Source organism: Rhamphochromis sp. 'chilingali', assembly GCF_963969265.1.
Source record: "Rhamphochromis sp. 'chilingali' genome assembly, chromosome: 5".
Classification (NCBI taxonomy): domain Eukaryota; kingdom Metazoa; phylum Chordata; class Actinopteri; order Cichliformes; family Cichlidae; genus Rhamphochromis; species Rhamphochromis sp. 'chilingali'.
Window position 1 is genome coordinate 42,142,615 of NC_137932.1, and position 26,083 is coordinate 42,168,697.

The following is a 26,083-nucleotide window of genomic DNA, read 5'->3' on the forward strand; positions in this document are numbered from 1 at the left end:
GGGGATCTGCTGAGTTTAAGAAAAAAGTGCCATCAGATTAAAGTTTTCATTTTTCAGCCACTGCAGTAAGTGCATAAATGGGTAGAAATGGAGCACTATCAGTCATGGATTAGCCCAGACCTCAACATTATCGAAGCAGCGATGAAAGGTCATCTCGACAGAGACTGGAACAAAAGGCAGCAACATCCAAAAAAGAGCTTTGAATGTCCTTCGAGAAGCCTGGAGGACTCTTTGTGGCCGATGGGCCTGGTTCTGCCGGAGGTTTCTTCCTGTCAAACGGGAGTTTTTCCTTCACACTGTTGCCGAGTGCTGGCTCGTAGCGAGTCATCTGATTTTGGGGTTTTCTCTTTATTATTGTAGAATTGTCACATTACAAAGCTGTTCTGATTTGGTGCTATAAAACAAACTGAATTGAATTGGTGGTCATAACAAATATTGACTTTGCACCTATTTCCCATTTTCATGTGGCTTTCAAGGGTTTGCGGACGGGGTCGTAAAAGCGAAACTCCTCTTCACATTTTCTTTTTTAAAATGTAAGTCATACTCGGCTTACTTTTTGTCTCCTTTTCACAATCTTCCATTTAATCTGCGTTCTCTGTAATTTTCCAATTCAGCACCAAGGCTACATTTGATTGAAAAGGAAAGCAGAGCACAATCTGTAACTACACTGCCACTTTTTAAAATAGTGTAAAAAAGTAATAATAATATTAATGAATGAGAAAAAAGGTGAAATCAGTTTGTTTAAATATTTTATTGCTATGTAAAATTAAAAATCTCATACCTCCAATGAAAAAGTCCAGCTCTTAAATAAGACAAATCAATCAGGCAAAATAAAAATGTTTGGCATTGTGAACGGATGCTGGGGACGAGGGGAGAGTTCAGTTTGAGCAGATTTAGCGCAGCATTGCTGCTACACTTGTTAGTCAAAACTGTTACAAAACGCACCGTAGCGTACAGACTACCATCTTTGAAATTCTAGTTATCAACTCATGGGCTAGTACACATAGTAAACTACGAAACATGGACACAATGTTTCTCCCTATTAACATTTAATCATTTAACCGAAGGCTTACAGTAGTTCATGACACATTAACCTTAAATAAAAGTCAACCAACACATGATGCAGACGTGCGTATTATTGGCACATCTGTGAAATCCCGAGCACTTAACTACAGTGCGGTGGTGGGTGTTGGGGGGGGGGCTGTAGCTGCTCATCCCAGCCAAATCTCTGCTGTTACAGTACAATACATTTGAACAGATCAGCCAAGTAATTCAGCGTGTCGAACAATCTCTAAATCGTGCAACAGATCCTCGTCATCCCTAACGCATCCAAACTCGAGACGACAAACATAAAAGTGAAGTGTCTTCTTTTCAGTGCAGCCAAACACAAAGAAGATGAGAATAATTAATGTCAACGCAGAACTTCAAGTATATTCCAAACGCAGCTCCTTTGTCTAACCACTACATCAGAGTCTAAAGGGACTAAAATCTAGTCATGCAAGCCACTTTTCTCTCTCTGTTACAAACTGCAAAGTGCATATTAGGAACTGGTGTGCGCTCTCTGAGAGGTTTGGCTCTTGATGCTGTGGCATTAAAGTCGTCTCATTCTCTAAAGAGGCAAATAGGCTCGGCTTTACTACACTGACATTCTAACCGTTGTGTTGCTCAATAGTGCTGCACTTAATAATATCACACAGGGAAAACATGAAGCGTTAGCGTTCAAAAGGCGACCCGTTTTCGGGTCCTCCGGGCACCACATCTGGACTGCAAAAAACCTCCAAAAGCGAGAACATAAAGTGACTGTTGTTAACATAAAGCCTCTCTTATAAGTTACGAAATAAATAACATTTCAACATTTCAGAAAATGGAAACAAAATAACTGATTATAGTCGGCAAAAATAAGTTTTGTACATCCACTTTTTTTTAATTTAAATGATGGATAGCTTTGTTAGTCCATGTGCATTATGCATCAGCATTCACTGCAGTCATGGAAAAACCTTAGAAAATAAATAAGTACATAAATAAATAATCCTTGCATTGTTTTAGTGTTTGTTATTCTTTTCTTTTACAGTACCATGACTTGTAACTGTACAGTGAGTATAATACAGCAGTTACAATGAGAAACGCGGGGCAAGCCCATCGCCTGGCATTCGAGGGGCTAGAGGGAGGGGACCAAGGGTAATGGTGGTCTGCTGAGCAGAGTGAGCAGCTCCCTTTAGCGATCCCAAATCATCCAGCCTTGCTTTGTTGATCTTCCACAAGGAGACTGGGCCAAAACCAGGCCCCAACCTGGGGTCCAGAGCAGCACCAAATTCAGATCTATACCAGGACACCTAAGATCTGGGTTTGGCTAAAAAAGTCAAGGGAGGCGAGGTTGGGGAGGAGAGGGGAGGTCAAAAGGCCAGGGTTGCCACGGTGACCTCAGAAGTGGCCCATCCTGGCGGCAAAAAGGTTACGGGAGCGTGGCACGGCTGAGGAGATGCTGCCAAAGCTGGACGAAGGCCACTTCATGATGAACTGGGAGGTCACTGGCAGCAGATACCTGGACAGACGGACAAGAGCGAGGGACGGAGGGATTAGGAGAGAGGATGAACATAATGAGAGGATTAGTCATGCAAAGGTCGCAATTTAGAGGTCGGGGCGCCTGAGTAGGCACTGAGACAGCATATAGCCAACTTTTCATTAATGGTTCTACCACTTATGACCATCTCCATTTGCACAATTCAACTTTAATATTTGCTTGGAAGTTTGAAGATTAAAAAAAGAAAGAAAAGGAAAGAAAAGTGAAAAGAGTAGAAAAAAAGAAAAACTGGAGACTTGTGAGATCCGTATGAACTGCAGCACTTGTTAAAACAGCTACGTTATTTTTTTAGAAAATTCCAGAAGAAAGTAAAAAGCGCCAGTTGTACATATCACCACGGACCAAGATGGCATCTTTAGATGTTTGGTTTTGTTTGTTCAACGGTCCAAAAAGCCCCAAATAGTCTTTTTTAAATCACATTTAACCAAAACAAACAAATAAAAAAATCTTCACATTGAAAAAGATGAAAATAATAAACATTTGGCTTTCTTCTCTTTGCTTGGCGATTCTTGCGTTTATCAAAATAATGATTTATGTTCTAATCTTTTAATCTTTTCAGCTCCAGTTTTGTGTAATGTACCAAATCTAAAGTATCATACACACAGAGCTCTTAGCTGCGGTCCTGTTTAATTAGGTTATGTGCAGTAATTATGCATCTGCTCGTACAGTAATAAATCATGGACCTCATACCGACTGTCTTTTCTCTCAGTACAACTGTTTTTTGGGCGTTTTCAGCTTTGATCCTTACATTATTTGGTATCATGAACATAAAATCCTCACCTATCATTCCGAGGCACAGGCGTCAGTACCTTTCTAAGACTTTTCTATGACACCTTCCACCGAGACAGAGCAGTGAGGCAGCTCCTGCTAACAGCGTTCCAGTACCTGAGAATGAGACCAGTGTCAGGTTGAGTCAAGGCGAGGGCTGAACCCCGCTTCCATCTTCCTTAGTTAAGGGAAATGAGTCAGGTATGGTTGTCAGAGAAATGTCAGATGAGATGATCGGGATCCTGGACAAGGTTAACTGAAGGTTATGCAAATGTTAGGGTAGCGTTCAGAAGACATGAGACGGGATGCTTGGATTCTTCTAGACTGATCGCTTAGAACAAGATTTACATTTATGGGCTTTCCCAGCACACATTCATATTGTGATATGAGACATTATGCGATCTTATTGCTATATCCGTGGCAAAAATCCTAAGCTAATAATAAAAATACATCTAATATTCGTTTAGTTAAATGAGTACAATGGTCAAAGGGAACGGTCCCCATGGAAGCTCTTAAGATGTGACAATCTAATCAAAAGGGAGCCACTGGCGCTGAGGATTACAGAGCGAAGAAATAATATCTCCTTTTAAGCCAGAGCAGCGATAGCACACTTTTTCTCTGACAGCCCTCGTTTCTTGTGAAATAGCTCTTGGACAAATTAGCTGAGCAGCTTCTTCTGAAGTCGACCGGAAAAGGGGAGGAAAAAAAAAAGCATGTCGCTAAGGGCATCTGTTTCAACACAGCCCCAGACCCAGGAGAGTTAGGAGGGATTCAAATTAACTTGATTTACTCCAATGAGAGTGTCCTTGAAACGGCTTCAAGTGGGCCGCAGGTATCCCTCCAGCACATCATCTTCATCTGTGACTGGACTCGGCTGAACAATGGCTCAGTCTGACACTTCATCTCAAAGTTCTCCACTTAAACCCCAGAGAGGTTTGCAGGATACGCTCTGCTCTCGGCCTTTCACATACGTTCCCAGCAGGTAGCTCAAAGTGCGCTCTTAAAAGAGCGATTTTATAACACGGTGTTGGGTGCCACCCTTTGGATTAACTCCTGCTTTACTTATGTTTCTCCTCTCTGTGCTCGACACCTTAAAACATGTAAAGATTCACCCTACATCCACCGGGAATTCTGTAGCTTTGCAGTGTCACGCTTCAGTTCGTTTCCAAAGTTTTTGCTGTAAACTCCAAGAAAAGACACGAGGGAGGAAAAAAAGATAAGAAAATTGAATACCGAACATTCATTAGGGGCCAAGTGTGTGTTCTCTGAGATCCTCGGCTAGTCACTTTGAGAATATTCAGCTCATAAAAAGAATCACTGTGGTGATACTGGCAAGGGGTGAGATGGGGTGAGATGAGGGGGGGATCTTCTCATGTCCAAATGGCTGTCATCTCTGCAGGCTGCATTTAATTGGACCCTCGTTCAGCTTCTTCCAGGTTTGTCCTCTGTTTGATTGTTAAGAAGGTCTTGGCAACAATGTGCATGCTTGAAAGCCAGTGGGTTGCGGCTCATTCATGCACTTGTGCTTTACTTCAATTCATCAGTTGACAGGCACACACTCTATGCACCAATCCATACATGCAATGCTACGATCTAGTGCAATTCCTCCTGACAGGCCGATCTTAAGTCCTCCATCAAAATTCGACTGCCGCAGTGAAATGACAGAGGCCCCGACAAAACAAAACACCATGACTGAGGAAGGAGAAGGAGACTGCTGCGATAGCTGATGCAATCAGAAATAAGAGGTACAAAAGAGGCTTGAAGGTTATCTGCAGCCCTCATTCAGCTCCACACCCCAATTAACCCTAATTACTGCCACAGTTTTCAGACAAATGAAAGTTAATAGGATCTGAAACTTTTGTCATCATGGGAAAATTGTCTTTGGGTATTGACAGCAATTCCAAGCTTAACAAGAAAGTCATTAGTGGGGCTATTTGGCTACTTCTTCTCATCTGCCCACACAGGACGAAGGACTTGCCTATAACCCCGCCAGGCTGTTGACACACCTGATCGGGGCAGTTCTCACGGGGAGGATGCTTGAACTCGAGCAGGCAGGTGTGGTCAACAATGGAGACCCCGTGGACCCGATCAACGCTGATGTGTGACAAAGGCTGGTGTATGTGTGTGCACGCACATGAGACAGTGGGTTGAATTTACAGTACAAAACTCATTTAAATGTTGCATAGCAAACTGTTTGAGGCCATCATAGCTATCTATAAGATTTAAAAAGGAAAGCCCAATACAAATGGATCATTCTATGAAAAACATGTCCTTAAAAGCCTTTGAGGAATAAGAAATATGAGTGTCAATAATGAATATGGTCTTATTATACTGCAGTGTTGCAGTCTTTGACAACAGCAGGTGGATGAGTGTATTTCATTTTTCTAATTCAGGCCTGAAAAGTTCTGAAAGCTTCAGTTTATTATTGTAAAGTAATTAGTAACAATGTATTTATTTAAAAGTCTCAATTAAAGCAACCATTAACCACATTCTAATGTTTAGGTATAATGGTCATTACTTGTGTGATGCAAATATTCATTTAAGCAAAATCCACAATCTGTCTGTCATGCAAAGATGCAGTGTGTTTAGTCCAGCTGATGTCGCATCACCAAGAAAACAAAAGCAAGCACCTTCCAAAGTTTAGCGTGAATTCCACTTTTTGTGGAAGATGTTGCTTTAAAAACAGATAAACTCAATCAAACAGTGACATATCCTCCAAATTTCCTGTGCAGCTGGATGGGAACAGAGCAAAGGAAAAGTAGTTGGAGGTTAGTGGAGTGCGAGTTACTGAAGAGGGACTGATGATCGTTGTGTAACAGTCACATGACATGTGCATGCACACCCACGCGCTCTCATACACACACAATTTACCCTCTCATAAAAAGCTTATGCATCAATGACAAAATAATCCTAATTGCTTCTCAGCTATCTGAAGTGGTGGTGGGTTGCAACTGTCCCCTGCATGCCTGATGGAGAGATGCGAGCCACTTGTGCCGTGAAACTGCAAGCCACGCCATGTGAAGCCGAGCCAATTTCTGCCTTCTTGTGACAAGAAGAGAGGGGTGCTTAGGGTTGATCATGGCACTGATGCGGTGCAGGTGAGACGCTCGGCTCCCGCCGAGGCCACTCGTACTGAAAATGCACTCGGGGTGAGATGCTCTTGATAAAAAGCACTGAGTGAAAGGCGCAGTTGTAAAGCATGTGGTTAAAAAAGGATGATGCGCTGCAAGCTGGCCGAATGGTTGCGGGGTTGACCAGCAGAGCTCCAAACAGTCTGAATACGCCTCTTTCCCTCTGAACACACTTTGTCACCGTTTTGCTCTATTTGAGCATTTAAAACACATCCTGTTCTTTTGCCGTATCAATTAATCTCAGCGTGGCTTATTTATTAAATGCTAGTGAGGGACAGAAGAGGAGACCATGCTAGACTGTTGGTTGTGCAGCCAAAACAACCATCTCTGGGCAAGTGGGATCAAGCCTGTGTTACAGCTGTGAGGGTGGTGGAGGCAGCAGAAAGCAGTGAGTAGGGACAGTGCTGGAAGATGGTGGGGAAAGGGAGGGGGGCGGGGGTTTAGCAGAACTAAACCAAGCAGAGACCTGCATCGAGGGGCGAAGAGACGGAGGAGGAGGAGGAAGCGGCAGCGACAGCAGCAGGAGTGGAGCCATGGGTAGAGGTTGGTCCAGCAGCAAATGGGAAGCTTTTTTTACACAGACATATATAGACACAAGAAATAGGGAGAGACACACCAACGCGTGCTTAAAGGATACCTACAGCGAGTATCTGGACACACTGGGCTTGATGGAGCTATGAATTCTAGTTGTTAGTTATTTCATCGCGTTATCACATCTGAACAAACTGAGTTAAGAAAAAACATGAGCAGGATAGTCAAAACCTAAACCGGCTCTTCAACCATACACAAACCCTTAATACTTTTTTAACAGCTGAGGTTTTTATACAGTAGGTGCAAAGTGATAGCCTGTTAAAATATGCGCAAGAGTTATGAATCATGTAAAGTGAGGCCCCAGGAAATAAGGAGCTCTCTCTCGTAAGGTCATTTGCTGCACAGGCTCATCTGGGGTCTAATTGAATTAAGCAGGCCTCGAGGGGCCCCCGGGCTAACCTGAGCGCTAATCTGTGGGCCATTATTTCCTGTTAACAGCACACTCCCTCTCTCCCACTGCCGACCCAGCTCCCTCCCTGTCTGCCAGCCCAAAGCATATGTGATTTAAAAGTTCACTCATTACAAACCCAAGCTGCTGTCTCCTGCGGGGATCAACCTTAAAAAACAGAATGAGGCTGATTTTTTTTTGCTTGTTTGTTTTTATCAGGGTCTCCTAATGAAGATGATGTCTTTAAGGCTCTGCGGAGGCGAGAGAGCAAATGTTTTCTGACAGAGGTATAATGATGATAGGGCTGGAAATTTTAAATCAGAGTCTTTTTCTGTCTGTATCAGTGACTTTAATCAGTTTTGTTTCAGTGGGTTTTTGTCAGAGTTGTAAGTTTATTAATAGGTGCTTTAACAAGTTTCCAGCTACACCTAAATATTGGAGGAAGACACTGAAATAAGTGTCTTTGTTCAGAAGCCCAGTGGAGAGATGTGCAGAGCAAATAATGTCTAATTCCTTTAATTTGTTGCGATACCATTATGGCTAAACTGTTGCTGGTAATTAACTGTAATAATAATGAATTTGAGACCCATTTCTAAAGATGCCTCCTGGACCAATCCATTACCATTTTTTTAAACAGTTCAATTCAATTTTCTTTGCAGGAGTTAATCTCAACATTGTGCACGAGGATACCTATGACATTTGAACACCCTCAGATCTTATACAGTATGGAGGATGGATAATTAGCTCTCTGTGGCAGCGGGAAGCTAGAAGAATCTTTCAAAAATACAGCTGAAATGCTCGGATGTCCATCTCACCTGGTGTCATCCCACTCCGGGCTGAGTCCGGTCAAAGAACCGCGAGACTCTGAGACAAACTTGTAGACGACCAACAGGCAGTCTCGGCACAGCTGGACCAGCCTGCGACAGCACTGCAGCTCCTGGGGTGACACCACCTCACTGCTCTTGCTGAAGATGGTCTCCCAAGATGAACTGCAGAGCAGAGAGAAGTAGTTTAACACACACACACACACACACACACACACACACACACACACACACACACACACACACACACACACACACATATATATATTTAAATTCTTCTTTTTCGCTTTAACTCATCATTATGAAGTCAATGTTGCTTGCACAATGTAATGACAGCGTTGTTGTTAAATTAGTTCCCTATAAGTCTTTGTCGAGCCGATTCGGTCTCCCTCCAGGCACAAAATTACCAGCTGGATGTCAATGGCATCTAAAAAGTATCATTTTAATGTACAGTGTCTAGTGTACGCATGATAACCACATACAAACACGCAGCCTTTCCCTCTCCATGCGTGCGTACACAGCGCAGACATACAGGAAGACAGACACACTGAGGGGGATAAAACAAATCCTGGTACAGTTAACCCCCTTTACAACCCCGGACATACCCCTGACTGTGAGAGAGCCTCAACAACTGAGGAACACAACCCCGGGGGGTACTTTTGATGTCTACCCCGTTTCACTTCTTGGGAGGTGGGGGTGGCTCCTCTGAAAGGGTTCAAAACAGTGTGCGTTTCCATTCTCTTCCTCAAAGTCGTTTTCAAAGCCTGTTGAATTCATCAGCAACAATAGCTGCGAGGCTGTTTGATTGTTGTTAAGTCCCTCAGATAAAATATCAAACAACAGACCGAGAGGAGGTTGCGGGGGGAGCGCTTCCCCTTGGATTTGGCGTGTGCTATCCGAGGTGCGCCGCTTCACTGTCTCCATGTGATATCAGGGCCCCCTGTTGGGTTCATCCGTGTTGGGGCCGTGGCCCGCTGTAGGGAGGGGCCAGACGATAGGCTAGCAAGCTAGCTGGATGATCCTGGGCAGGCTGTGATCAGACAAAAGCTGGACGGGGTGCAGCATGATGGGGGTGGCTGAGGCTAGGGTTGGTTAATCCTCATGAGCCACATGAGCCAATAGCCCTTCTGCCCAATCTCTCTGCTCTCTTTTTACCGTCTCTTTCTCACTCGGTCGCTCCTCCACTTTTTCTCCAGCCACACTTCCATAAAACGGGAGCTTTCACCAGGGAGCAGCACTTTTTGAAGGAATTCAACATGTTTCAACCACAGGGAACCAGGTCTAAATTAAGTTCTGGGGTAATTAGTTTAGCCCCCTAAAAGCCCTGGGAAGGTAGTATTTTCTGAAAGTTCAGGTCCTCTGGGGTTGGAGCTTGAAGCGATAAAAAATGTTTGATTGGTCGAGCACTCGGAGCGTTTTAGCCGGCCTGAGACTGACTGTGCGATCACACAGTAAAAATAAAAAAAATAAAATGTTTGCTTACTTTCAGAAATACAGCAGGAATTATCGGTTACTGTCTGTAAACGCCACGTTCAGACTGGGACAGACGGATGAGAAAAAGCGAGAGCAGAAGTGGTCAGTCGAGTGAATGAATAGAGGCTGTGTGTCCAGAATCATTACTACATATTATTTAGTACACCAGGAAGAGTTTCAGTGGATCCCCGTATACAGTAGTTTGTAAGGAAAGCTGCAATCAGTAGTGGAAGTCAAAATTCGATTTTAAACTGAAGGAGGGAGCAGAGTTATTGACTGTGGCAACATTTTAACGCACAAACAAACACACTCAGCCCTCCACACCTCTGCACCACGCTGCGGGGAAGATTTTGTGTGAATGGTCGGTGGACTAATTTGCATCATCTTCAGGGCTCTTCAAGACCCGAAACGTAGACAGCCATCGGTCAAATTCCTGCAAACAAAAGTTTGGAGTTGTCCAGCTGCTGTCTTTCTTCTCTCACTGCGTATCAACCCCTTAATCTCCATCACCTTCTCACTCTCCTCCCCAGTCTCCCTTAATTGAGAAGGGACAAATGGAGAACTTAGAGCAGCGACTTAGGTTACATCCTCTGAGCCCACTGCATCAAGAGAAAAGTCGCTGCTGAACAAGTGAACTGTAAGGAATATGGAAGGAAGGAGATGTGAGGAAGTCACACCTTTATCCCAGAAGAGACAAAGATACTGGCAGCCACCAGCGTTACCCCTCAGCCTCCTAGTAGATGCACCTATGGAATAAAAGTAGTAGGTGACTTCCTTCCTAAATGATTGCACTTGGAAAATGTTCAGCAGGTCGAGATCACTGAGATTCAAACAGATGAAAATTCAGTAACACTTGATAATATAACCCACGGCTAAGGGCATAATTCCTCTGTTATTAATGGAATTTCAATGTATTTTATTTGAAATTACAGCATAATTATAGTTACGAATACTTAAATGTAGGCACACTAGAATAAGGGGGTAACAAGTCAGGCTTTTACAGGAAACAAAATAATTGCACTGCAAGTAAAGTGTCTGACATGTCTCGTGGAATAAAAATGTATTTTCCCACTGTAGGTATGCGTGTCTACTTTTTGCGTGTTTAAGCAAGTGGAAACTGGACGGTGCGTCTTCCTGACATGATCAAGTGAGCTGTGACCGCAGTGATTCATCTTGTGAGGATTCATCTTCTGTCGCTTCAAGAAGCGTAGAAATAAATAAATAAAGGCACAATAAAACTTCAGAGTATCAGATAACAACCTAAAGTGAAGGAACTCAGAGGCCTTCATTCACCTTCCCCTGCTTCTGTCCCTCCCCTCGCTTTCTTCTTGCTCTCACCAGTGAAAAAGCCTTGATTAACAGCCCAGATTTGTGACCTGAATCTGCACCCTATCTACAAAGACTAACATGTTTCTTTCATGCCCAAAAGCTTTCAGGAAAGTGCAGTTAGGTCTGGTTGGTCTGTCACTCATTCTCTGTCATTCAGCTGCCATTTCTTCCGCAGTCATACTGAAAGAAAATGGCAAATTGTCCCTGCTGTCAGTGAAACTGATATATTGATGAAAAATGGGCTTAAGGACATGAAGGAAATTGTGTAGTGCAAGAACCTCTAGTTATGGAGATGGAAGAGTGACATTATGCAATGAATAAAGTAAGTGTAATTGGCCTGCAGCGTAATCACTTGTTTGTGTTGTTTCTGAAGAATTAGACTCCCCGAACATTTCCATTCATTCAGGCGACTTCTTTTTGATAACACGGGCAATTTTTCAAAGTCTCTTTTTTAAGTCCTGATTTAAGTAATTGCTTACCGTCTAAGTTGATGTTACATTATAGGTACGAGGCTGGTTTCATTCAGAGGTGCGTAGATTCGTTTTTACTGATCATTTTTTTCGCATGACCCCGGAGCACGCTCAGCTGAAAGAGCCATTTTAGCATCAGTGGAAATAATATCAGCAACAATTGTCTGTTTATCTCCGTTGCAGCACCGCTCTGTGTGCGTCTGCAATAAAACCTGCTTGTTGGATCCATGCACACAACCGACGTTTGACTTTGATATTTGGTGTGTATGCAGCCTTCAAGAGGTTGATCTTTTTAGTGCCCATTTAGAGAGAAATTACGCAGTGGATGGATGTCAGTAAATATAGATTTTCAACCTGAATTTTATTTCAATAAAAGATCCGATGTGTGATTTTAGTGATTCTGTGCAGAGATTTCTTCATCAATTAATTACTTCTTTTCTTTTTTGCTTCTGCAACTTATCTTCAAGTTGTTTCTGTCCATCCAGTCTCTTTCTAGGAGGTTTTCTACCTTGAAATATAAAATGGCACCAGGGTGGATGAGCTAGCTCGCTTCCAATAAGTTTGGGTGAAATGTAAAAATTTTCCAATTGACAATCGTCAGTCCAATAACCGACGACAGGCGATACATTTGCACATGCACAGACTTTTTGATGGACGGAGCAATGCAATCATGCACGGACTGATTTGCACGTTTAGAACACAGAAGAAGTCCAAACATGGACGAACGAATTGCCCAATTACAGACTGGAGGCGAAGGCGCAGATAGAAACGGACTGTTAGCTCAGCGAGGAGGTCGTAGGCGGAGAAGACGATCCACTGGTCTGGACAATGCATCTCCCAGTGAAGTCACGGAAATATCCTTGTATACCAGCCACAAGCACACCTCCAGGACGCATGTTCAACACCGCCGGTAATATTGTTAACCACCTCCGCAAACATTGCAGTAAACAGGAAACATGCTTGTTTTCCTGTCAAAGAATTTAAGTTTTGTTTGGAGGGAATGAAGCTACTCTTTGGATTATTCCTTTATTTATTTATTTGAGACTTAACGTTACATCGCAGCTGGAAGAGACGATTTTTAACTTGTTGTTTGGTCGAGTGTGTCAGACAGATAAACACTGGATCGGCCTGTAAACAGGGTACAGCAGAAAAAAGAAGCCAGTTTGTCTTTGTTTCCCTCCCCACCATTGTGTGTTTTGTTATTTAAATAAAACGCTTTTTTCTGAACATTGGCTACTGCTGTTCTTTCTTTCTGTCATGAGTTTGAGTAAATGAATCGCTGCTACGTTTGGGCGCACTCTGAGGAGGGTGCCGTTAAAACAGCGGTATTATTTATTTCTGTTGACTGCTTCAACCAACATTATCAACAAACTTACTTAAATAAATAAATGTTCCTTGTAAAACCCGTCGACGACAGTCGATATATTCGCCCAAACACCCAAACTTACCTACCAATAACTCCTTTGTCATTCTAAGGCCTCAGTCACAGCAGAGTAAAAATAGGACAGCAGCCTCCGACAAACACTACAGACTGATCGCATTGAATTTCTTTGCTGGCTGGGATCCACTGTAAGCAGTTGCGTTGACAAACTGGTTGCCCAGAGGTTCAGTGTGCAGAAACCTCAAACTCAGTCTTTAGAAGCACAGGTCACCTGGTGTGAGGCAGCCACAAGCTTTGCAATTAATTTCCATTTAATTTATAAACACAGAAGATTATTGTGACCAGCTGGAGTCAAAGAGCGAAACTCCACTCCATGAAATAATGAAACATTTATGGCAGAACTTTTACTGTAATTTGCACAAAGTTTAACACCGTAAAGCATTTCTTATTTTGCACTCAAGATGCGAGTGATAGTTGCCGCGTTGAGTGTTTATTCCTTTGGAAGGAGAGGGAAGGAGTCCGTAATTCACACAGCTGGATGTCTCAAAGCTGTGAGCAAAAAATCCCCAAACTTTGGCTCTGTCGTTTCGCTTTTTTACTCAGGCTTTCGAGCCAGGAGCATTTCCAGAATATTTTAAATGGAGCGGCGAGAATGCAGCAGGGGAGCCACAGGAAATCAGAATATTCAGTCAGAAATATTTAATAAGTGTGAAAAACTGGTGTAGCTCTAAATCCTGTTGCAGATTTACTATGTGAAAAGTGAAGCTGCATAAGAATGTTAACATGTTGTTGTTTGCAAAGTGAAAAAAACAGTGATTTAGGTAAGAAGCCGTGTCTGTCTGTTTTGCAATAGGTGTATCACAGTTAATTGTGGCATTATCGCAAACACATTACACAGAAATGCCAACTTGACTCTGTTTAATCAAACAGCTCAAAGCATCAAAGTCGGTTTGATGACAGCGACTGACTGCGACTGGTCCCAGAACTGCTCCCATCTTTGAAGCAATTTCAGAGACCAGTTGACTGCACACAGTTGCAACAACTGTGGCCGAACCCAGTCCATCACCTGGCTCCGACTGGACCTACCCGGTGTTGGAGAAGCAGTTCCACATGCCCTGGCCGTGGCTCCACAGCAGCCTGTTGAAGACGCGATTAAAAAGCCGGTAGAGGTGAAGGCTCTCCACGTCCGGCTCCTTCCAGATCCGCTGCAGCACTGAGCGCACATTGGTACGTACAATGTCCAGCACCTGAGTGATGGAGAGAGTGAGCGGGAGTTGGGGATGAAAAGGACAGAGAGGCTCAGGCTTGAATGGGAACATGAGGGAAAAGTAATGCTACACCTGTCATTTCTTTTCTCCTTCGTTTTTTAATCTCACCTTAAAATCAGCAATGACGGAGGCCAACACAGAGAGCAAACTTGCAATCGCATATATACACATAATGTGCATAAAGAAAGATAAAAATGATTTGAGCGGGTTTATCTCCGGATTCAGGCCTGTGGACTCGTGCAAGACTGCATGCAGAGACATGCAGCCTATTTCTCATTTGTGTGCTTTTAAGGCTCTTCTACAGGCAGGACACAAAGTGCCGGGGCAGACAGTGGAGAGCACGGCAGAGGACTAATTGCTGCACCAACGTCAGTCTTGGAGATAAGGTGTCAGAAGTTCCCGGGCGGTCTAAGGACACCTGCGCCAGCCTTCCGTCATCCCTTCTTCGTTTTCCCATCCCTCCCCACCTCGCTGACTTCTCTTCCTTCCTTTTCTTTCTCTTTTCACCCCGCTCAGAGTGCAGCACTGTGGCTCTTTTGACTTTGATTCCTCGCTCCTCATTACTGAAGTGCCCATCGGACGGTGTGTGTGTGTGCATGTGTGTTTGGGATGCGAAGAGGCAGATTTCCCAACAGCAATATGAGGCGAGTGAGACATGCATACACACTCAGCCAAACTGATAGATGAGTAAACACACACAGATATGTTTTGGTATGGTAATCAGATAGCAGAGCGGTGGGCGCTATGTTCCTGACCTCTGCCTGCTGCTCATTAGGCTGCTCCACTCCAAATAAAACATCAGCTCGCACCACCGCAGCCCACAACACGGCCAAGCGCAGTTGTGCAGAAAGCACTGGCTGAGAGATCACATCATTACTGACACGCCTACTGGATGCCATTACATGTCTTGTCCCCTCTTGTGTTTTGTTTACATCCTATTTGGTGTGTCTGCCTCTCACTGTCTGACATGGTAATGATCTTCATGCTCGTCTTATTTTTTTCTCTCGCTCTCTGAAGTTTGATTTCGAGGTTATTTTTCGTGCTTTAAAAGTTGTACAAAAGCTTTCAGAGAAACAGGTAGGAGAGGTGACATCTTTGTCACATTCGCCGGTTTTAACAACGTCCATTCTGTACAAGGTGACAGCGCAGACCCGGCGCCGGCAAGGGCAGGCAATTTATGCAGGTGGCAAAAGAAAAACGGGGATCTTTTTGTTTTACAGTTCCAGGATTAACATATCCAAGAATGACGCCTCTGACAACAGTGTGTGAGGCACTGATTAGTATTTTGACGAGTATTTTTAAAAAGTTCTAATAACTAGACAAAGATCAGGTTTTGGGACGTTGCTCTCTGGAATTCAAAAGTCCACATTTCCGTCTGTCTTTGCAGATGGAAAAAAAAGCTACAACTTTATTTTTTATAACCTCTTTTTTGCAACCGTCTCTTGTTGTTTGCTGGGATTGCCTTCTTGTCTGCTCCCAAAAGCAGTGATACTCAGTTGGCCCTAAATCCACCAGAAAGTGACAATTTGAAACAAAACAACGGGAGCTGATACAGACCTGGAGCCAAACTGTTCTATGAATGACGAGTCAGGTGACCTCGCTCAGATCTCCTGAAATGTGGACGTCTGCACAGATTAAGAGGTTTGGTGTAAAAAAGCCCATTTGCGACTTTTTCGTATATGTATTTCTGGGAGTTCCTTTCTCAAGGTGCAAAATACGTAAGCGCACAAACTGATTTAGTAACCTTTACTTTTACTGGTAGTTGCACCTATTTTTATCTTTTTTTACTGACACGAACAAACTGGGCCTGGGTTTAGGAAACAGCGCAACCTTTGCTTGCTCTCACATGCCATTTCACATCTGGCTCTAACACTCACCTTCCGCTGTTTGGTTGAGTCCAGCTTCACCAGCCAGTAGGAGGCGACCTTTGGTTTATGATATTTCCAGTTATCCAGAATCTGTGGAAGAAAAGTAGGAGTTAACAAGGTAACCTTAAAACCTGCTACAGATTACCTGCAGAGAAGTTCAATTATTAATAACAGCCTCTGCATCGTTCCAACAAAAAACAAACCAAAACAGACTACATTGCTACTGCTGTCTCCCAGTAGCAGTCCATCATTACCTCGGGGTTATTACCGTGTGTTAAAGGGCAGTTACTGTGCTGTGCAGTTCAGTCACAATAAGAAAGCATACGAGGCCAGGAATACACCTCCAGGGGGAAACAGATGCACCTTTTTGACTCCAGGGCAGGCGGGTCTTGGTCAAACTTATTCTGTAGAGATTCCCTGTCCACCTTAAGATACTATACAACAACTTATCACTGCCAAGTTAAAGAGTGCAGTGCCAGAGAACAGTTAAACCTGCACTTTTACAGTACTTTAAAACTGAGAGAGTATCTCAGAAAAGCTGTAAATAAGAAAAATGCACATAAAATATATCATTTACATGTAGCACAAAAGAGTTATAATGATAATAGATTTTTTACAGGTTATGACCCTGTGAGTCAAAAACCCTGGATGTGTTGTTATGCTCAAAAGCTGTCCTGGATATTGCAATGCACAAGCTCCCACTGCCAGCATTACTGTGTGACTAAAGGCACTGTTATTGTTGTCATGTTGACACAGTCTACATCTCCCCACTGGTGCACATACCTCACACGTATCGTGCTAGATCCCCTACAAACACTGCTCCCATCGGGAAGCTGCAGCGCAAACTTTATGTGTACACACACACTCACACACACTCACGCTCAGAGTTGGGTTTCCATCATTTCAGAGGACATTACGTTGACTTTCCTTTACATTTACCCCGTCTATTACCTCTTGCCTGCCCCTGTCACCCTAACATTAAACCAAGTCTGCAGTTAAACTTGGACAATTTGCATTTTTATCCCCAAAAGAGAGACGAGTCCCCACAGTGTGACAGTATAAACATCTATTGCCCCCCACCCCCTACACGAGTAACACATGTACACACCGTACACAGACAAACCAATGCAGCAAATAATTTGTTCACATTCTAGAAAGTTGCTTGTTTACTTGTTTAGCTTTCTCTCTCAGTAAGAACCCAACAAACAAGGTGAGAAATTGGTTACCGCAGCACATCTAACGCTTCTTACGTTTTGGGTCTTTTTTTGTCTGGTAAGCTGCGTGCTCATTTGTCACAATGTGTTTTGTACAGGCACAAGTTACCCTCAATTTCATCTTTTTATTGGTTCCAACGCCGGCAAAAGAGACGGTTCTGAATGAAAGATAAAGGAGCCAATTACACGGATACAAACACATCATTAGCCCAATTAGACCCAAGTTTAAATCACGGAAAGCAAAAAACGCCAAAGATTGTTTTCATGCCAAGTGAACACTCGTTTTCTCCTGAGGCAAAGAGTCAACAGTACAGGTGCAGCTGTTCGTCTGCGTTTCCACGGCGCTCTCATTAGGGTTCGTTAACAGTACAGGTGTGGCGGTAATTGTCTCCCACAACCCTGACACACCCAGATGTTACCCACACAGACACACACGCACACATTTTGCTTTAAGGTGTTTGTGTGAGAGCCACTAATAAGGTGCTGGTGGCTCGCCCTAACAACAAAAAAAAATGCTGTTAATTTTTCAAGAATTGTCACTTGTTTGTCCATTTTTACATGACTTACCTCAACATAATGAGCATTTAACTTTTGACATTTAATAAAGTGCCTGTCTGACCTCTCACATGATGGCCCAATTTTTTTTTTTTTTAACGTAGGCCTTGCTTGGATCCAGACCAACACTACATTTGCTTCTGTCGTTGTTACTTTATTGCATTTTAAGAATGTGGTTACTTTGCTTGATATATTTGTAAGTTTTATCCTCGAGCTTTGCATGGTTTGCATTTTATTACCTGGCTTGTGTAACTCTGTTTGAGAAACTATTATTATTGTTACTATCATTTGGAAAATGTGTGTATTAATCTCAATCTTTAGCTACCTGCACACAGATGCTGATTGTTTTAACAGATATTTAAAGAAAACAAAAGTATCCTTCATTGACCACTATTTTAAGTTCCTAACTCCTAGGTTTAGCTTTATGAGCCAATTTCTTTACATAAATTTGAGTAATAATTTGTAGCACAATCACACCTGTGAAAACACGAACACACCGGGATGTCCAGGCCTGACCAGAAGCAGAGGAGGAACTGATTGATACAAAGGGGCAGTGGGGAATAGCGCGGGGCGGTAAACTGTTCGACAGGTTGCTGCTGGGGTCGTTTGAAAGACAATGGGAACCGAGCCAGAGCAGACAGGCTATTGTGAGGGAAGTGAGGAGGTCACTTTTAGTTAGGCTGCACAGTGACCGCACCTGGTCACAGAGGGGCTCTGGGAATACCGCGAGTCTGGACTCCCGCTCGACACTACTCCGTGTTGTCTTCCACTTTATTTTTCTTACACGCAAAAATAACCTTTTGATTATTTTGTGAATTATTTTCACATTTTGCACAATGGCGATCCTTGACTCACCTCGTCCAGCACACCCTCGGCCTCCTCTTCAGTTTTGCCCGGAAACCTAATCCTCATGGCGGTGAGCACTGCCAGGGTCTGACGCACCAGCTCTGCCTCCTGCTCTTTACTCCTCAGATTTATCAACGGATCGCCCTGCACACACGTAAAGGCAAAGCATTAAAACTCGACAAAAAAAAACAGCTTTTAATTTATAATATTGTGTAATCGGATGTGTTTATTAGGCCTAAAAAAATCGGGGGCATTACCAGATTATTTCTGTTATAATTACTCATTACTTAATGGTATTATGTTCTTGAACGTGACGAGAAAATTCTATTTTTGTTTTATTATCACATTTTGAGTTCTTCGGAGTTGCACTTGAATATATTAAGTTTTTAGCATTTATACATAATGACTAATGTATTTATACTGCTCACATTTTATATATGTGTTATAAATATATTATCAGTTATTATTTATTTCTATTTATCACAGTAAATTTAGCTTGAGATTTATGTGCTGCCAGTTTCACCAATAAATTTTGCTCCCGCCTGAGTTTCCGTAACGTTCAAAATAAGCTCAGTGAAATACAGCTCATTATGCTACAGCAGCGTATTCACTGCTAAACCTATATTTAGTTTCCTGTGCAGTTGAAGCTCGAGTGTGCAAGATGGCGAAAAACTGGGTGAAATTAGTGGATCTCGTGTCATTTCGTATTCACGTGGAAGGACATTACGTGTTGTGGTGCTTGCTATGGCCTCTTTCAGGATGAAGGCTTTCCACTTTGTTCTGCTCTCAATGCCAAAACTCATTCGGCTCTATTTTATTTGATTCCACTGCATCCAAAGGTTACCAGGGCACTTTAAAAAAGGAAGGGGAATGGAGGAGACAGGTGGAAAGCAACAGATGGCAACATAATAGAAGGTTATTGTTGTGGGCTCCAGCGGGCCTATACAGTATTGACCGGACTGTTTAAACGATACTAAGCGGGTCTGGGTACAATATGTCAGAAAGGGTGAAAAGGGTAACGATATGATGGAATACGCACCTCCATCTTTAGTGATAAAGCTGTACAGTAATTCTCGATTGTTTATTTTAATCCTAGCTGGAGCATTTTAGAACATTTCTTGTGACTGACAACTCGCGACATATTCTGAAGTCTAACCCTACTTTGCGTGCGTGCGTTGAGTATCTTACTATATTGGAGTGGATGGTCCCCAGGCTGTTGCTGTGAGGCACCCGGTGAGCGGAGCCGCTGCGGCTCAGCGAATGCGAGCGGAGCGTGGCGGAGCTCGGCCTGACGAGGGGTGTGGCCACGGGAACCGTAGGGGAAGGCCTGGTGGACAACGCCCGCACTTCATTTGGCGACGACAGGGAGGCGATGGAACGAGGGCACGAGATGGAGCGCCGGATTGGCCCAGAAAGCGACGGTGACGCGGACGGGGCAGTGCTCGTTTTGAGCGACTTGATTGGAGGTTTCCAGTGCATGCGGCCTGTAGAGAAACAGAAGAGACGGAAAGAGTAGTGGGGGAGGAGCTCACTGACTCGCTGTCACACTTCGGTTTCTTCTCTTCAGCCTGTCTCAGTGCCGCCGTCACTGTCAGGCTCTCTCCTCTGGTTTCTATCTGTCTCCGGGTGGCTTTGGAGATGAAGTGTGGCATTAAAACTCCCACAGCTGCACTCTGGCACACTGGCCCAGTGATCCACTGTGTGTATTATTAACAACCGCAGCATGTGTAGCCAAAACCAGAAACTAAACATTAGTCCTGTCTGGTTTGGGGATGGATTAAAGAGCATGCCTCTGTCTGTCTCACACACACACACACACACACACACACACACACACACACACACACACACACACACACATTAGATGAACACATGTACACAGATGGAAAATGAAGTAGAAAACCCACAGTGACACTTTCTATCACCCTTGAAACTCTTCCAGTTTGTCCACTAGCCAGTGTATTAGTGTGTGCTTTCTGCTGGTGCACTGTGTGTGTGTCTGACATCAAGTGTGCACACAAGTATGGGTGTGTTTGCGTGTGTCCATGTCGCCGCTAACCCTTCTGAGGATCGGCCATTGCCAAATGAGAGCATTATGTGGCTTAGCCGTAGCAGTCCTTTGGTGGCTTGGTATGGAGTAGGGCTTGGCAAGGTTGCCGTCTCTCTCTGCACACACATGCACACACACACATCCGTAGACGCTTTGTCCAAAAGTTGGGCTTTTTCATGGCTTTGTCCTTTACTTTGTAACAACTAGAATGAGCTCATGCAAGGGTCCTCTTTTTTTCTGGACTGGCAACCCATAATGCAACCAGGGATTTTTTTTTTCTTTCCTTCCAAGGTCGCCACATAGGCTGCAGTGAAAGCTGCTCCCTTTCTCACTTCTGAGGGCTGAAAGTGAGTTGATGTATGCGACTTATGTGAAATTGAAGGAATGCTTGAGACTTATCACTCTAACTATAAAATAGACTATTTCAGCATTAAACTCAAGGTGTTTTCAAGGTGCACAACAAAGTCCTTTTTCTCTTTCTATAAAAATTCCTCCTTCTCTTCATCTTTGCCTCTGCTTTCACCTTCTATTCACTGGAACTGCACTGGTCAGGACACTTTTCTTCCCTCAAGTGCTTTTCAGTGCTGCAGCATTTGTGTATGTGTAGGTCCACGATTGTGAGACGTCTTTAGTGTGAGCAGCTCGGCAACAAAGATCCACGTTCGTCAAGTCACAGGCCACGGTCACTCTGCTTAGGCTTTAATTAGACGACGAGAAGGCTGATGAACACCTGTTCGCAGCACTTGCCAACTCAAACCACCAAACCTGACCTGCTTTGTTATTGAAGAGCGTGCACCACAGATGCTAATCAAATCAGCAGTTCTCGGCATTTGTGTGTGTCCGTGTAACTGGAAATGGGAATTTGCAAGTCTAAACGTGCTTTTTCACATGTTGATAAATTTGAAAGATACACCAGTGGGTGCACTGCGAAGCAAGTTCAACCTAACCAGGCTTTCCTTGGGTCAGCTGGCTTCACAAAACCTAAAATCCCAGTCACCGCCTTAAAAAACGTTCTTTGTTAAATTTGTGCGCTCACATAAAAGGGCGAGATTAACGCGTCACTCGACTCTTCCCTTGCAAAGTCCTCACCCCAATCCGAGAAATTATGAGAGGAATGGATGTTAGAGCAGAACATAAAAATACAACACTGTTGCTGCAAATAAGATTAGAGAGTAACGCTGCAGAAATTCACTTCTTTTGAAATCGCGATCATCACAGGAGCACCAAGAGCAGTAAAATAAATATACCAACTTGAGTTAATATATTTATTTTAGAGCTCTCGATGCATTCCTAATGCGACAGCTGCACATTAGAGCCCTGCAACTTTAAAGTGCATCCATTTAAACATTAAAGCTTACTCGCTTTGTTTAGCTCTGACACTCTCCTGTGGCCTAATAAAGAAGACGCTAAAATCACTTTAGTGAAATCCATTTCACTGATTGTACAGATAAAAAACCTACCAATGTATCTGATCAAAGATACATTAGCAGGCTTTGTAGGTTCTTTCCTAATCAGTGCTCTATTAGTTGTTATTGGGACACTATGAAAGAGCCAAGCATAAAAACATTCATGCATTATGCAAACATTTCTGTGACTGAATGAATGTACAGGACAGTATAACCAATGTAAAGCACTGTTTTCTCACTGCACAGTTTCAACTGGTGGTGCTACGGCTCAACAGGTTGCATATATAATAAAAAACATATTCATATAGTTTAAAAGAAACAGCCAGTGAAAAGGTGATTTTGAACTGAAACTCTGAACATAATCTTCTCTGGACCAGGTGATGCTTTCAGTATCAGTTACTATGGTGATCTACGAGGTCAAAAGAGAGCCACCTCTCTGAAATCTGTCTTAAAGCTCAATATAGCTCGCTAATCAATTAATCTCTCTTTGCAGTACATTGTATTCTAATTTTTGCCTCATAACTTTTGCACTGTCCACTTCCTGCTGTGACAAAACAAATTTCCCACGTGTGGGACTAATAAAGGTTATCTTATCTTATCTTATCTTATCCCTCAGGCTGCGTATCGTATGTCCTGAAATTCTAAGTGCAAAGGTCAGGACATACATGTCAGCTTTGTTATACATTATACATTAGTCCCACTGTATGATTCCAGTCTGACTATGACAGAGACTGAGATGTAAAGTAAATCCTGACAGAGCTGAAATTCAAACACAAAATATTAAAAATGTGCAAATATGTAGGCGTGCGACTGTTCACATTCACAAATCTCAAAAACAAGGTTGTTTTAGCAAGTAGGGTAATGCTCGTAATCAGACGGCTTCAGCTGAAAGAGGAAGAAATAAACAAACGGCAGAAAGAAAAGAGACGACTGAGAAAAGGGGAAGCGAGCGCAGAAGAAAGTAAACAAGGACAGATAACAGCTCCCTTTCTGTGGCGTTTGCATGTTCTCTCCAGGTACTCGGCTTCCTCCAAACACATGCAGTTAGTGGGGTTTAGGTCAAGTGATGATTCTAAACTGCCCATAGAGGTGAATGTGAGTGCAAATGGTTGTCTGTCTCTGTGTGTTAGCCCTGGTGACCTATGACCACGATAAGGACGAGCGGATGGATGGCTGCTTTCTGCATTAAACACACTCTTAGACAACCTGCTCCTCTACCTGAGCGCTCAGCCAAGTTCTTCTCCTTGCTCTCGCCAAGGTCGTAGGAAACTTTCTTTTCCCCTCGCTTCTCTCCACTTCTTCTTCCTCCCGCCTTCCTCCTCTCCTCCTCCTCTTCCTCGTCTGAAGAGGAGCAGGAGTTATCGGCGCTGCTGCCGCTGGTGAAGTCGGCCAGGTAGTCTGGTCGCTGACGTCTTGGAGTCTGACTGCATTCTGGCATGCCGGTCAGGGGCTGGCAAGAGTACACAGATACAGGACGTATTTACACTCATACTATAGAGTAGTATACATACATTCATAATTATACAGGAAAAAAAGAAAGACAGTTCACACATGGATACACACTCTTGCACACATAAACATCTTTTTTGCTTTTATCCTCCTGGGACGCTGCACTGAATTTATTTGCTTTTTAAAACCAAACCATCCAAAATGACCTCATTTTGGGAAAGCGTCCTCCTTCCAAAGGTCTGCGCCTCCACCAGAAGCTCACAAGGACAAAAGTGCAACGAGATAAACACACACACACATAAATATGAAGATGTTGAGACGTTGTCAGCCTCGCCTCACCCAAAGCTCATTACCATCTGTCACTGGGAGACCTGCCGGTGACACGGCCGGCCCGCATGCCCACACCTGTGCACGTAATTGCAGCCTCATTATGCACAAATACACAATCGCACACCTTCGCTGCTTTCTAAGCTGTCCCTATAAAAAGGAACATGGCTGGCTTCACGCGCAGAACAAATGTGGCCTGATTAGACACGTAAAGGTCGAGTTTAAAGTGAAGCAGCTTTTTGTAAATGCTGTAATTTTTTTTCTTTAACTAGTTTAATAAATTTGTTTGTGCAAATGAAAAAGCGAGAGCTCTGGAAACTTTTAAGAGCGCCTTTGACACCAACTTGCTGCTGTAATACCTGCTTCTGTAAGTATTTTCACCTAAACGTTCAGCTGTGATGCTTCACAGACGCAAGCTTTCTTTTGTTGCTTTGGTTTGTTTTACTTTTTGAGTTTATTAAATTTAGTGTGTGGAAAAGGACACGCTGAAAGCATTAATAAAGCATTTACACATCTGTTATTCAACAGTCAGCTCGGGCAATGCTGTCAGCCCACCCAAATTAATGGACAGGAAGTGATCAGGGCTTACACAGCCACTGCTGGGTAGTTGTGTGGGTGAGTGATGGAGGATAGAGACAGAGAGAGATTAAATACATGAGAGGAGAATAAAAGGGAAGATGGGAACATCAGATTGATGGGCTGAGAAATAAAGAGGAGGACAAGGTGAATCTGAGTATGGCAGATACAGAGAGGAGGCACTGAATAGATGGAGAGAAACGGAAATGAACATGGAGAGAAAGGGGCTCTTACAAGAGGACAGAGAGAAAAGGATGCGAGGACAGACGGTGAATAAACAGTGGAGGGTAAAGACAAAGGGAGAGCCCTGAAAGGATGAGATGAGAGAGAAAATGTGTAAAGAGAGACGTGGGAGTGACTGGGTAAAATCAAGTGATGAGCTGAGGAGAGATGGTGACACGATAAGAGCCAACTGTGATGAGCTATATGTCAAAATTAGCAGAGTTGGGAGTAAGAAAGAGCAAAGAAAGTCAATAAGAGGAAAAAGGGGACGAAAACCCGAGGACACTTGCTCGCTTTCTTTGTGCCTTCCCGCTTCTCTTCTTCTCCACCTTTTGTTCTCTCTCCGCCTGAACATTTTTCCCCAACAATAACAAACCTAGCTTTGTTTCCTTCCCTCAGAAATCCTGTTCCTAATCCCTCTGCCTCGCTCCTCTTTTCTGGCTTTCGCACACTCGTCGGTTCAGTTTCACCAGATGGCTCGAGAGCGCTACACCCCAAGGAGCGAATCTATCCGTCACAGCGTTTTCTTTCCCTTCCTCTCGATGTCTCTCTCCGCGCGCTCGCTAACATCGAAATTGACGGGGCCCAAATTAATTTGGACAACAGCGATTGTGTCTGAACAAGTCCTCATTCCAGCTAAGGCCTCTCTAATGTGGCGCTGAACTGCCCTGTCGAGTCCCTAACACGCTCTAAGTGTTCCAGCCAATTTAGCTCTCGAATGAGGGATGGATGTAGATGTGCAGGAAGAGAAAGGGATGGAGAGGTGAAGGGAGGAGAGTGAAGCAAGGTGATGGAGGGAGTAATGTGCTGTCGTGGGAAATCGAGGGGGCGTATAGGTGCATGTGACAGAGAGAAAGAGGAAAAAGGGGGAGATAGACAGAAAGAAAGATAGCAGGGAGAGAGTGAGAGAGACAGCCTGACAGCTCTCCCCTAAGGGAGTTGGGTCTTTTCTTTGGGCCTCTATCTGATTCTTTTCTTTTCTTCCTAACCCAAGACCCCCTCCTCTTTATTTTTCTGAATCACGTCCTATGTGCTTTCCGTGGGCGTTAGCTCTAGGCATTTGACTACCTGCCACCCTCTTCCCTCCCTCTTTCTGCCTCTGTCACTCTTCTTTGCACATTTTTTTAAGGGCCTCTGATGCATGTGGCCCCTATTCTCCCTATTCTCTCCTAGCTTATGTGTCTTCTCTCTCTCACCCACCTTAGGGCCTCTTTGCCTGGAGGATTTGCCCATCAGCTTCTCGTCGTCCAACTCGCACTGTTCCAGCAGATCCAGGATGTCCTCTTCCTACACAAAGAAAACACGAGATGAGAATATGGCAAAGGTGCTGATTTCGGTAAACAGAGCTTAACGGGGTAGTTAAAAC

The 26,083-nt window shown here is 43.7% G+C and overlaps 1 protein-coding gene across 3 annotated transcripts in view; it reads right to left on the bottom strand.

Annotated features, from left to right (window-relative positions):
* Positions 1-760: 760 nt before the first annotated feature.
* Positions 761-26,083, bottom strand: part of ttll7 (tubulin tyrosine ligase-like family, member 7) — an 82,350-nt gene continuing 57,027 nt past the window's right edge. The window contains exons 14-22 of one of the 3 annotated variants that reach the window (XM_080882478.1): positions 25,918-26,004; positions 23,362-23,593; positions 19,876-20,171; positions 18,697-18,831; positions 16,082-16,162; positions 14,023-14,183; positions 8,275-8,448; positions 3,362-3,466; positions 2,404-2,542 (exon numbers count right to left, since the gene is read on the bottom strand). In XM_080882478.1, the coding sequence (XP_080738604.1) occupies positions 3,406-3,466; positions 8,275-8,448; positions 14,023-14,183; positions 16,082-16,162; positions 18,697-18,831; positions 19,876-20,171; positions 23,362-23,593; positions 25,918-26,004 (1,227 nt within the window). In that variant the 3' untranslated portion in view covers positions 2,404-2,542; positions 3,362-3,405. Of the gene's footprint in view, positions 2,543-3,361; positions 3,467-8,274; positions 8,449-14,022; positions 14,184-16,081; positions 16,163-18,696; positions 18,832-19,875; positions 20,172-23,361; positions 23,594-25,917; positions 26,005-26,083 lie in introns of all 3 variants that reach the window. The other 2 variants (XM_080882476.1, XM_080882477.1) reach the window with 2 other exon arrangements.